We start from the raw sequence: 12,716 nt of genomic DNA on the forward strand, positions 1-12,716 counted from the left end.
TGAGACATAACTAGAAGAAAAATATCACAATAGACTCCACCTGTCTTTCATCACTGTGGCTTTAAAACCGCCATCCCAAACATATTAACCTCTTGTTAAGCCATAGTCAGTGTGAGACTAGGTCACACTTTATAACAATGAAATGGAAATTACATTAACTCCTTAAAGCAAATTCCTTGGATAGCCATTTTGTTTTACCGTTTAAAAAAAAAAAAAAAATTTCAGCACCCAAAACGTTGTCTGGGTTACAGTTTGACTCACTTATACTCAACAACAAAATAAAAACTCTAGTGAACACTGCTAGGCACTTTAATAAGTGATTTACATTCTAGCATTTCATTTGATCCTAACAACTCTGAGGTACATAATATTTATCTATGAGAAAACATACTCAGAGAGGTTAAATGATTCGCACAGAGTCATACACCAAGTAAATGATGTAGCAAAGATTCAAACTCCAAAAGCTCTTAAACCTGAGATACTCTGCGGATGCAAAGAAGTGAAAAAACACTCCTCTCCTAAAACATTCCTCTAACTAACAGAAAGGAAAAAAAACCAAAAAACAACGCCTCCCAATTCACACCTACATAATTATGCTATTGCGCTAATACTTACTGGAACGGAGACTCGAAAATTCCTTTGGGATCTTGTTCCACCATTTAAATATGTTTCCAACCTAAGCAACTTTTAAACAATGTAAGCCCAGTTTCTCCATTTGTGTCTGTGGGGCAATGGGAAATGCAGATCAGCCTCCAGAAGGGGATCCGCCATCCACAGAGATCTGAGCCTTCCTCACCTTTGTAACAACCCCCGCGTAGATAACAAGCAGCTGTTACCCAATCTCCCTCTTCCCCACCCTTTGGGTCACAGTCTCATCTACGGCCTCCCCTGCTCTCCAATACAAATAGATGCTTGTAGGGGCAACTTTTCTCCAGCAATTGCTAAAAAGAGTATTTCCTGGAGAAGGTACAGGTCAATACTACTCAAAATTTGGTACTTAGGATTTATCATTGCCCAGGATAATTACTTAGCGTTGCACTTTTACGGATTCTGCCTCCAAACATGTGCTCAGTAGAGGCTGGCGCGATATTTATGTTGCTTCTGTGCCCCATTAATTCCAACCACAGGCCAATCAGATAACTGGCCCCTCTCTTCCTAAGCAAGAAGAAAAGGGAGAGCCAAACCAACTGAGTTGCCTTTGTGTGTTTACAGATTCCGCTTCCAGTTAAATACATTACAAATGGTGAGCTTACTGAATTAGGCCAAGTATCTCCCAGTTCAGAGATCAGACCTTGAACCACCACAGCTCTCACAGTACAGAGCTGTTTAAGCTTTTCCATACAGAAATGCCACAATAACATTCTAATTATGTCAACTATTATTTAGAAACCACTTACTTATATTTAATATTTTTAAACTAGCTTCTGTATCCTCTCAATGTTCTTACGTCTTTCCGATCTTATGAAAAACAGAGAGGAGAATGAGTATGATAATCATTTGGCCAATTACGAATGTTCGCTTACAAAGGATGACATTATGCTACTTGAGCATCTATGCCAGTGCTATTAGGATTAAACCATGTCAGTAATCATTGCTGGTGCTTATTTCATGTGGTTCAATCATGTAACTTCTCTTTATTAATGAAAGAGTCCAACAATCGTAAGTGGGTTTTGGGGAGGAAGGGAGAAATATTCATTTTAATCATAGTATTGCTACAAGTGGATTTCCCTTTGTTTCATTTTTTTTATCTGCATACATCACTAGTCAAAGTCTAACTCAAGAAAAAAGGACTTGGGACAACAAACCTGAGGACGAATATGCCGAATTCGCTGAATACATGATTCATAAGGAGAGGAAAGTACAAACACGCTAATAAAAATAGCAGGATGGAATCCCTTCAGGGAGTTGGGTGCTCAGTGAATACTCTAAACTCATAACCTATTTTACTCTCAAAATGCCTATGGTTTTATGAAAGCATGAAAACTTTATGAAGACAGTAAGATGACTAATGAAGAATATTCTTTGCTTTCTATTGGGAACTTTTGTTTGCTTCTAACTGTTTAATTTCTCCTCCATCTCTCTTCCAATTAACCTCCCTGTTTGTATTCAATGAGACGGCACATAATATGGAGAAAGGACAAAAAATCTTGCTGATTTAGGAGCATCCTTTCATAAAGTGAAAGCTCCTTCCAGCCAGATGCCTAACTGTTGAAATTGAGACGAAATGAACAGAACAGGAACTCTCCTGAATGAGAAAATATACTGTAGTTTCCTGTGCTGTTTAATCAGTGGCTCACAAAGGCCTCCTTTTAAAGGACCCCTGAGACTTCACTGTGGACATACACACAGGTAGGAAGTAGACAGGGAAGGGCAACTGGATCTTCGTGTGCAAAATCTTGGAATAACTACTTCTGAGAGTACAAAAGAGCAAAACAATGATTTAAAGGTTCTCTACATCTTTTAAACGGTTCACTTCAAAGATTTATTTTTAAATGACACAGGTCGTTTACTTCCACGCTGTTACTCATACAGAGTATAAAAGCAACAAAATAAAACGAAACAATAGAAAACGGAATTATTAACAACCACAGGAAGACACGTTAAATTATAACAAAAGGACCTGCGCCTAGCAAAAATCCCGTTTGTTCCTAGACAACTGGAAAGTTGTTCAAGAACAGCTCCTCCATGGGAAATTAACCATGTAATATTACCAAGGTCAATGAGGACACCCAGAGAATGATTTGTTTGGTGACTGCTGGTTGGCAAGTTAAGTCTGCTCGTGGATAACTTTATAGTACACCTCCTCGTTTTCCAAGCTATATATACAAGTGTGGGTTGTACTTCCCAGGCTACAAATAGTCAAATATACAACATTTTCCCTCTAGCTAGAATCAGTTCACTTAGGATGAGGGGGGTGCTGGGGTCATGAACAACGATGGTGTATGTTTAGAGGCATGTTGTTACTGCCCCACCTCTCGTGTGCGTGCACTCTGGGATTGCCGCATGATGCTGTTTGGTCACAGGGATATTACATTGCCCTCTGCATGTCCGCAGAAAATACGCAAATCGTGACTGTCAACCATTTTCCGCCTTACCGTAGCAGCTCCCAAGTGCGGCTCACGTGAACAACAGGCAGTCACTGCCCTGCGGAGCCTCCCTTAAAGAGCAGAGGAGGGGAAGCCACATCCGGGCCAGCTGCTGGGGATGAGCACTTTGCAGTTTACACCCCAGTAGGACTACAAGCTCCCCAGTTGCTGGCAGTAGCTCACCTTCAACAGGTGACACCGTAGGTATGATTCGCAGGTAAGAGTTAACATAAAGGCCTGATCTTCAGGCGTCTGCAGGGCTGGCCCTTGGCCAGCATCTGGAAAGGTGGGTGTTCCCTACACTGATGGTTATTTTGCGCACCTGCAGCACTAAACATCAGCTCTTCTTTGGAGAGCCTGGAATCTCGATGGCTGTGGCTGACACAGGCTACCTCGCTGAGCCAGCCCCAATAAAATCCTGTTAACTCTCAACCTCAAACGGGCGGAAACCCTGCACATATGTTGCTGCATTTCCCTGCTGGAGAAAGGGGCATGGTTCTTGTGACCTCTCCTGGTGGGAGACAAGGAGCCTGGAGAACCTGGACGTGGATTCCTGCAGACACCACCTGATGAGTCTTTCCCCTTTCTGGAAACGTCTATAGCCCTGAGCACAACTGTGCCGAGAGGGCCCTTCCAGCGGATCACCACATGTCGGTGAGGGTGGGGGGAGTGATAGGGGGACCCCTGAAACAGATGATTTGAAAAGAGCCTTCCTGGAAATTCTGCAGAGATGCCATTTGTGACAGCTTATAAAATGTAAGTGATTTCAATTTTCCCGTGAAAAAAAATCTTGGCTAACAAATGCGTTTTTTTTTTTTTTTAAAAAGTGAAGTACATAAACTTAGAGATGCATTGGAAGAAGAAATCCTTTACTATATCAAGACTCCACCAACAGCTCTGTCAAATTTTACCCTACAGACATAAATGTGGAGAAAAATCATTCCGAAAATGATGAGATTTTTGTAGGACTGTGCCATTTCTAGTTAATACTGTACATTTTCACTGAAGTGAGGGAGCACTGTATTACTTACTTTTGTTGTATTTTCTTTAAATAGACGTTTTCATTTCAGTGACTCAAACGGTGAAAGCAAAGGCACTGAAGACCTTGAAAATATGGAACTAATATGTATGTTCCGGGTGCTTTTGTATCCAGGCGAAATACCATTTATATACTAAGATTTTGATCTTAAACACCTATTTGTCTTATTTAACCAACAGGTGTGCTAGAACATCATCGTATTTTAAGAAGTGTTAAGCATATAAAACTGTTGTGGAAAAACTAGATTGGTGTATTTTATTCTACTTTCTTCCTCATGGTGCTACAGGATAAAGTCATAAAGACTCCAACCTCCTTTCAGAGACTCAAATAGATGGACAGGTGCTAAGATGTGTGATTCTGGAATCTACAGGAGCCCCAAAGGCTACATACTGGGAATCTCTTTCTTAAAGTAAAAAATACTGCCGTTACACGGTGAAATCAGCCTTATGCGAGTCAGTCTCGGCGGCCGTCCCCCAGCACCATGCACAGAACGTTCTTACACTCGAGACAGCGGCTCTAAAAAGAACTGGGCTGCTGTTGGGACCTGAGACCCTTCTTTAGCGGCCGCTCCTTCTGAACACAGGACAGGAAAAGCTAACGGGTGGCGGGGGGAGGAGCTTTCCCGAGGTGAGAAGCAGGCCCGCGGGGCGGGGCGGGGCGCCCTGGGGGTGGGGCGGGGCGCGGCCGGCCTACCGATGGTGCAGTGCTCGCCGTTCCAGCCCTGGCTGCATTCACACTTGCCGTCCCTGCAGGTGCCGTGCTCGGCGCAGCGCGGGTGGCAGGCTCTCTGACTGCACGCTGGGCCCGTCCAGCCTTCTTCACAGCGGCAAGCGCCCCCCATGCAGACGCCGTGCAAGCCGCAGTCCGCGGAACAGATCTCTGGGGGGAGAAAGAGAGGAAGCCGGGCAGGAGAGGAGAGCAGCGGCGAGTGAGACGGGGAGCGAGGGAGAAGCGCTTCGTCTCAAACTCAGCGCGTCAACAAGGTGAAGAACAAAGTCGCTGAGCATACGTACGAAAGCATTTACCTACTAAGTAGATGGCAGCATCGAGGGCTAGGAGCGACAGACGTAGTTTGCTTTCTTTGTTCCATTTTATATGCTGCCACGATTGGGCGTAAAATGCACATGGTAGTTATGTTATAAACAATTTTCTGTATTATATATGTGCTTACACACACACACGCTACTAACAAAACAGAACAAATGATTCATAAGGAGAGGAAACTATGTACGCACACATACCTGTTTCCAGGAGTATCTTTCGACAGCCAGGAACACAGGCACACATACATCAAATTGATATAAAATTTACGAAATATTTAAGTGTCTGTGTATGTCAGGTATCTAACAGGAGTTAGGTTTCACCCATAGAGCAAAAACTGAAAAGGGATTATTTTTAATCCTATGGTTTAATTTTTTTAAATATTCAGAAACTTCCACTGAAAATCTTTTTTAAAAAAAAGAGTAAAAAAAAAAAAAGAATCTACTTTAGTATGCACTTTAGCTTGCTCCTGACACAGAGACGTGCTGGTTAAATAAAAGAAGCTGTTGTTTTTCCTATTAAGTATATTTGTACTGTTGACAGATAAAAGTTGTTAAGCAAAACCATAGTAGAAAACCGGTTTAATAATATATAGAACTGCCGGCTCTGGCATTTGCAAAGCAAGGATTTTCAATTACTAGAATTACTGAAAAGGGCACAAGTGACCAAAGGACTTTAAGAACGGTAACAACAGTTTAGGTTGTTAAAATAGAATTCAGGCGTCTGAAATAATTTTTTTCTTAAAAAACTTTCTTAGAAGCTTTATTTGACTAGAACCAATTGAGAGAGACAGACAGACAGAACTTTGAGGGTTATTTTATTTTTCACTCTTCACATATAAAGTTAAATAACATGAGCTTTTTTCTTAAGATTGGACGACTACTGTTTAGTTGTGGTTTTCTTTCAACAGTAAAAACCTGAGATCGTTTCTGACAGAAAACGACTACAGCTGAATTTTAAAATTAAGAAATAATCACTGTTTATGTAGTCACATGATCACATGTCCCCATTCATTGACCAAATAAAACGTTCCTCAGACACTGGAATTCACAGGGCTGAAGACTTTTAGACAGCACATCGAGGCTCAGTGAGAGTTGTAAACAAGAGCCAGGACTATGAACTGGAGGAGAGTGGTATGTGGTTTTTTTCATGCCACATTTTCTGTCTCCTTTGAATTAAATTTTTGATTAAAAGATCCAAGATGGTTTGATTAACTTCAGAGGAACAGAACGTCACCTCAGCTCAGAAGAGCGAGGTTTCTTTCTGAGGTTCCCTTTTTTATTCAATCGAATCAATTTTTCATTAGGGTGAAGGTGTTTAGCAGCGATTAGCACACTCGCTTTGAGCAAGGTGCGTCAATCTTTGTAATGAACTTATTAATTAGAGTTAATTTAATTGAAGTGGAATTGAAGGGCTAATTAATGGACAAACTGCTGCTGAAGAGAGAGGAAACCTCTGTTGCTTTCAAACCTATAAACTTTCTGATGGAAACAATTCATTTCTTCTCTTTCAGCAGCTTAACCAAATGTTTCTTCAGGTGTAAAATCTACTCTCCTATTGAATTTAGATCTCTGAAGGTCATTTCCACAACAACAAAAGAGGCAGCTGGTAAAGTGTTTTGCTTTAGGATTCAATAGGTTAGAAATTCCAAATTCTATTGCAAGTAAACTTTTAAGTCACAAATGGAAATTAACAACGGAGTTTTTGTAAACTTTCAATGAGAATGTGCAGACAAATTGGAGGCATGTGAACCCAGATGTTTTCACAGGATGACTATATGCGTATTTGAGATCTTTACTAATAATTCTAAGTAAGTTTTCTGTCTTTTGGCAGCTAATAGCAAAGTTTAATGAAGTTTTTTCCTGTGCTTAATTACTTTCTCCCAAAGAAGCATACTGTGTTCATTATTCAACTCTCTATATTGAGAGTTTAACATGTGTTAAGTGTGTATTTTGCATTAGGGATTTAAAGATGAATAGGATGAAGACCGTCACTCATTATGTCTAAGTGGTCATTTTGTATACAGGTAAAATTAGATTTTCAGCTAGCAAAATAATTACATCAGTATGAAAAAAATCAGTCTAAATATGTAAAAGTGATATGTAATTTTGGCAACCAATTTAATCTTTTAATTAACATTTATATCCTTTTTTTTTTGCTATTTATAGCAATACCATTTTATGAAGAAGACCAAATTAACTTTTGAGCTATTTAATATCAATTACAAACCATCCTTTATAAAATAATTCTGGTAATGTATTAAGTAACTTTATACAGAACAAAAAAAAGGGGCTATTTCATTATTCCTTGCCTACTTGGATAACTGTGGGAAACAAACTAGAATGACAATATTTCAAACAAGTATTGTTTTATAGCTAGTATTATTATGCCTGTTTCACTGATGGAGGCGTAAGAGGCCCGAATCAAGTAACTGTATACAAGTAATATCTATAAACTTTAATTGGAGTTTTACATCTTTAATATAGAAGCTGGAAATGTAAATAAAAACTCAAAAGAGCGAGCTAAATGCCTATTTTGCTCTTGTAATTATATTTTTTAAGTGGAGGACAAAATGAGTTAATGTGTAATTTATTTATTTATTTTTGGCAGCATTGGGTCTTCGTTGCTATGCGTGGGCTTTCTCTAGTTCTGGCGAGCAGGGGCTACTCTTCGTTGGGGTGCACGGGCTTCTCATCGCGGTGGCTTCTCTTGTTGCGGAGCACAGGCTCTAGGTGCATGGGCTTCAGTAGTTGTGGCACGCGGGCTCAGTAGTTGTGGCTCACGGGCTCTAGAGCACAGGCTGAGTAGTTGTGGTGCACGGGCTTAGTTGCTCCGCGGCATGTGGGATCTTCCTGGACCAGGGCTCGAACCCGTGTCCCCTGCATTGGCAGGCGGATTCTTAACCACTGTGCCACCAGGCAGGTCCCCATGTGTTATTTGAAACAATGCCATGTGCCCATGCTTGATAAACCTTGGTTGGTGATGATTTCTTAAAACTCTTCAGTGAGATACTCAAGGCCCTCTATAGTGCTGGCCCCAATGTGGGTTTTTACTTATGTATCCTATACTCCTTGCCAACTCCAACAGTCACGCATTCGCATTTTCTAACCACAGTCTCTGGCTTTCCAAGCTCTCTGAATCAACTCACATTTCTGTGAAGCAATAATAAGCAACTGTAAACCCTGGTTGCCTCCAACAATGTATGGTCACAGATGAGGGAAGCAGAGGAAAAGGAGGGGCGGAAGAAAGAGAAAAGGGGAAGGGAGGAGAGGGAACAAGAGAGGGGAAGAAAAGAAAGGAGGAAAAAGAAACGTGAGGGGGGAGAGCAGGAAGAAAACTCATAAACTGTTTCTCTAACTAGGATATCTACTTATGGGGTCGGCAGAAGTTTTCCATCAATACCACAAATTAGCCTATATAAGACTTTTAGTTTGGGCTTCCGAGGTTCAATGTGTAATAGGCGAAGAGCGGCCCATGAATCTTTCACGCCGATATTGACGCATAGGGCAGCAAACCTGTTACCCAAGTTCCTCAAAATGCCAATAAAGAGTGACTTGTAAAAACTATGAGTCTTTTTCTCCTCCCTTAAAATAAGCATGTTAATTAGCTACTAGCAAGATTTCATTTAGGCTTATGCCATTAGGTTAATAGATTATATTTTCATTTCATAAATTTCACATTTGGGGAACTATATCCAATCAATACGTTTATGTGGAAGTGCCTCTGAATTGATGAGGAATTAAGTATGATGACCTACAATTAGCCTTTGGAATTCGACCACCATAACTATTACCAATGCCACCAAGAGTCCTTCTTAATGGCTAACACTCACGGAGTACTTACTACGCGTAAAGCCCTATCATAAGTGCTTTTCACATACTAAGTCATTTACACCTTACAACAATTGTATATAAGGTGGCACTATTAGTATTCCCATTTTACAGATAAACGGAGGCACAGAAGTTACATTAACTTGTCCAACATCACACGGCTAGGAAATAGCCAGTCCTAGATCTGAACCCAGGCAGGTCAGCTGCAGAATCCCTGTTTCTTAACCACTTACTGTTAAACAGCAGGTGTTCAGAGGGCAATAGGTGTGGGCAGGGTTAAGAGTAGACAAGGATTGTCTGAATCCAAGGCTTCTGCACGATATTTTTATGTACCTGACACTGCTCATAAAATCTGTCCTTCGCCCCCCCCTTCTGTTTATCCTCCTCCGCTTTTTCTTTTCCTCCTCCTTCTTCTCTTCTTTTCCTGCTTTTTAATTTATTTTTGCTCAGTTGGTCCAAACAGAAGTCGTCACCGTCTCTACCTCTCACTCGCCTCCCACTGCCGCGCCTGCGTTCTGCCGACTCGGTGATTCTCACGTCTTCCCAACTTTCTCGCCTCTTTCAGAGACATGAACACCAACCGCAATCTCCCTTGCCTCAGACTTTCAGCTCTTCGCACCCTATTTTATGTTCCGTTTTTTCAGCAAGTCCTGTCTCTTTTGCCTTTAAACGTCCCTCAGTTTATCCTTTCATTTCCACTAACTCCAAGGGACTGTGCTCTCGTCCCTTCGCCCTTCTGGGAAAGCCCTCCACAGAGCCTTCTGGGAAAGCCCGCCACGGTGCCTTCTGGGAAAGCCCGCCACGGTGCCTTCTGGGAAAGCCCGCCACGGTGCCTTCTGGGAAAGCCCGCCACGGTGCCTTCTGGGAAAGCCCGCCACGGTGCCTTCTGGGAAAGCCCGCCACGGTGTCTTCTAGTGCTCAGGTTTCACTGTTCTCTCTGACGTCTGATCCACGGGGTAGTTCTGGACCACTGTTCTCGACATACCAGGGGCATCATTATTGTTAGTGAATTCTCCATTGTCTAATGTGTCCCTCATAATTGGGCCCAACTCAGTTTTTACCTCCAAATACTCTGTCGTCACTGTCCCCTGTATGTAGTGAGATTCTCACAGTCGTGTCTTTGGTAATGGTGGCAGCAGCAGCAGTAGTAGTAAAGGTGATGGCAGCTGTATTTAGAATTTATTATGGGCTAAGCTTTGTACTAAGTATTTACTTCACATGCATCAATTCAAGCAATTCCCACAGCAGCATCTCTGGAAAGAATGTCTTATGATTAAATCCATTTTATAGGTGAGCAAACTGAAGCATACAGTAATTTCCCTAGGGAATACAGGTATCAAGTAGTACAGATTGAATACGAACCCAAACATCGGATTTCAGAATCCACGCTCTTAAGTACTTTCTAATACTGTTCCCCTAGTCAAAAAATATTCCCTGAACCTCCACACTAACTACAATCTTTAAAAGAAGGCAAGAAATGTTAAAAATCTCCTTGACAACTTTCAATAGGCATCAAGGCAGGATCTAAATCCTGACTGAATTTAGCATATTAGTCCATGTAAGTCAACAGAATATTATACTGGAACACACTGGTTTCTAAGTATGTCATGTGTGTTTATCTCATCTCCCCAATTAAACTGTAATCTTCTAGACTAGAACAGTATCTTTTCAAACTGTACGACTAACGAGTGGGTCATGGAATTAATTCATGGGTTGCAACCGGCATTAAAAAAAGTAGAATGGACTTGGGAGAAAGTATCAGTGTATATCACTTTGTAAACCTTTTGTTTCAGCGATGTGAGTATATGCACATATATGTATATGAGGTCACAATGTAAAAATGTATTTAAGACCACACGTTATTTAGGTCATGGTCAAAAACTTGAAAGCCAGTATTCTACAGGGCAGGGATGATTGACACTCTTTTATCCCTGCAGTGTCTGTCACAAAGCCATGCACAGAGCTGGCGCTCAAAAACAACGTGACTGATTGGATAAAATTACTACCTGTCATTTCTATTATAATCATAGAGTTACAATTAAAAACTCAGCGTTGAACCATTATGTACACCATAATATCTATATATGTTTACTCTTTATTGTGATAATATTAAGTCTTCTGTTGTCACGTAATTTTTAAATTGAAGCTTCTCTGTTTATGAGATAATGTGCTTAAATCTCCAAGCTGTACACAGGCCTTCAGAGTTAAGAAGAGAGAGAGCTTTACACAAGTGAAAGATTCTTCTTTACATTAATACTAAAGGAGAAATTTAATGACAAATTGACTAAGCCTGTTTCTTTCCATATTATAAGATAACAAATTTCATTACTTTTAATATTTATTTCTATAAATGTTCACTTTAATAAAATCTATATTAAGTATAATAAGTGTGTTTTAAAAATTAAAATGTCGTAACCTGTAGCTAAATTAAAGATTTAAACGCTCAATCATATGGCATGTATGAACCTCACCATTTGAGCAGTCTGGGCCAGTCCAATTAGGGTCACAAGTGCAGGAGCCACTTTCTTGAAGATATGTTCCATGACCAGAGCACTGGTCTGGACACATGGTCTTGAGTATTTCACAATTGTTACCACCCCATCCTGGATTGCAGTGACATTCCCCATGGATACACACACCATGATTAGAACATCCAGGGTCTAGACAATCAGCTAGTGGAAAGAAAAGAGAACAAATTTATGGTCAAATCTAGAAGATATACACAAGTACATATGGAACAAAGAATTACACCTCAATCTAATTTACCTGAACACTTTGGATACGCAAATGTTTACCCACTGTTTATGTGCAAGAACTTGTTTCTGAAAAATGCAGAGAATGTATACAATAAAGCATTAAGAATCATGCCATTTAGGTAATTGAGACTCTTGCAAGGATTTATAATTCTAGTGAATTACACACTTCTGCTCTTGAGATTTCAGACGATTGCTTTCCGTTCTGCCCAATCAGAGAGTAATAAGTATTGGCTTCTCTATAACAAAATCTGAATCAGCTGACCTAATCCATAACCGCTGAATACTGACAGCTGTATGGGACCCTCAAATGTTTGAGAAATAAACGAGTTGCAGACTCTCCATCTCTCTTAATTCACTTTAATGTGCTTTAGGTGACGAGATTTAATTTAGCAATTTGACTCAATAAAACTTTACACTTGTAGGGTCAATGGCCTGAAAATTTAATTCCAGAGACTTAATTGCGTCACTTTGTGTGTGCAGATCAATAAAATCCATTTGACTGAAGAACGGAAATGGTGCTTTTCTGCTTTCTGAAAAAACAGTTCAACTGCACTTTACAGTATAGCATCTTGACTATCAACATTATATACAGTTATGGCACAAACCCATGATGTGTTTTTCTCCATCAGTATACTATGTTCAATATTCTGTCTTTCTAGAGAGGCCAAAATGCTAGATTTAGAAGCTGGCATCAAGGTGAAAAACTGCAAAAAAAAAAAGAATTCAACGGTTCACCACTGGTTCTAAGACAAAAATGTCTGTGTACTTTCTCAGAGTGTAAAAAAAAAAATTACTCACACAATTGAGAGAGAGCTAAAGGACTCCTCGGTATTCTTTTTATTAGGTAAAATGTTCATGAAGCAATGCAAAATCAAAATTACTTTCAGAAGGAGGCATATAAAAAGATTCATCTGCCAAACTAAGGGTTAGACATATAAGCTGTTTCTTTATGAAGCTATAACGA

At 40.3% G+C, this 12,716-nt stretch overlaps 1 protein-coding gene across 1 annotated transcript in view; it reads right to left on the minus strand.

The window, feature by feature from the left end:
* TENM3 (teneurin transmembrane protein 3) overlaps window positions 1–12,716 on the minus strand; it is a 318,373-nt gene that overhangs the window by 99,470 nt on the left and 206,187 nt on the right. Inside the window, exons 9-10 of the mRNA XM_089903558.1 lie at window positions 11,468–11,668; window positions 4,815–5,004 (exon numbers count right to left, since the gene is read on the minus strand). Coding sequence (XP_089759684.1) covers window positions 4,815–5,004; window positions 11,468–11,668 — 391 coding nt within the window. The remainder of the gene's footprint in view (window positions 1–4,814; window positions 5,005–11,467; window positions 11,669–12,716) is intronic.

Source organism: Delphinapterus leucas, chromosome 21 (assembly GCF_059928025.1).
Source record: "Delphinapterus leucas isolate spDelLeu-1000000601 "Yukka" chromosome 21, BTC_Dleu_Yukka2, whole genome shotgun sequence".
NCBI classification, from domain to species: Eukaryota; Metazoa; Chordata; class Mammalia; order Artiodactyla; family Monodontidae; genus Delphinapterus; species Delphinapterus leucas.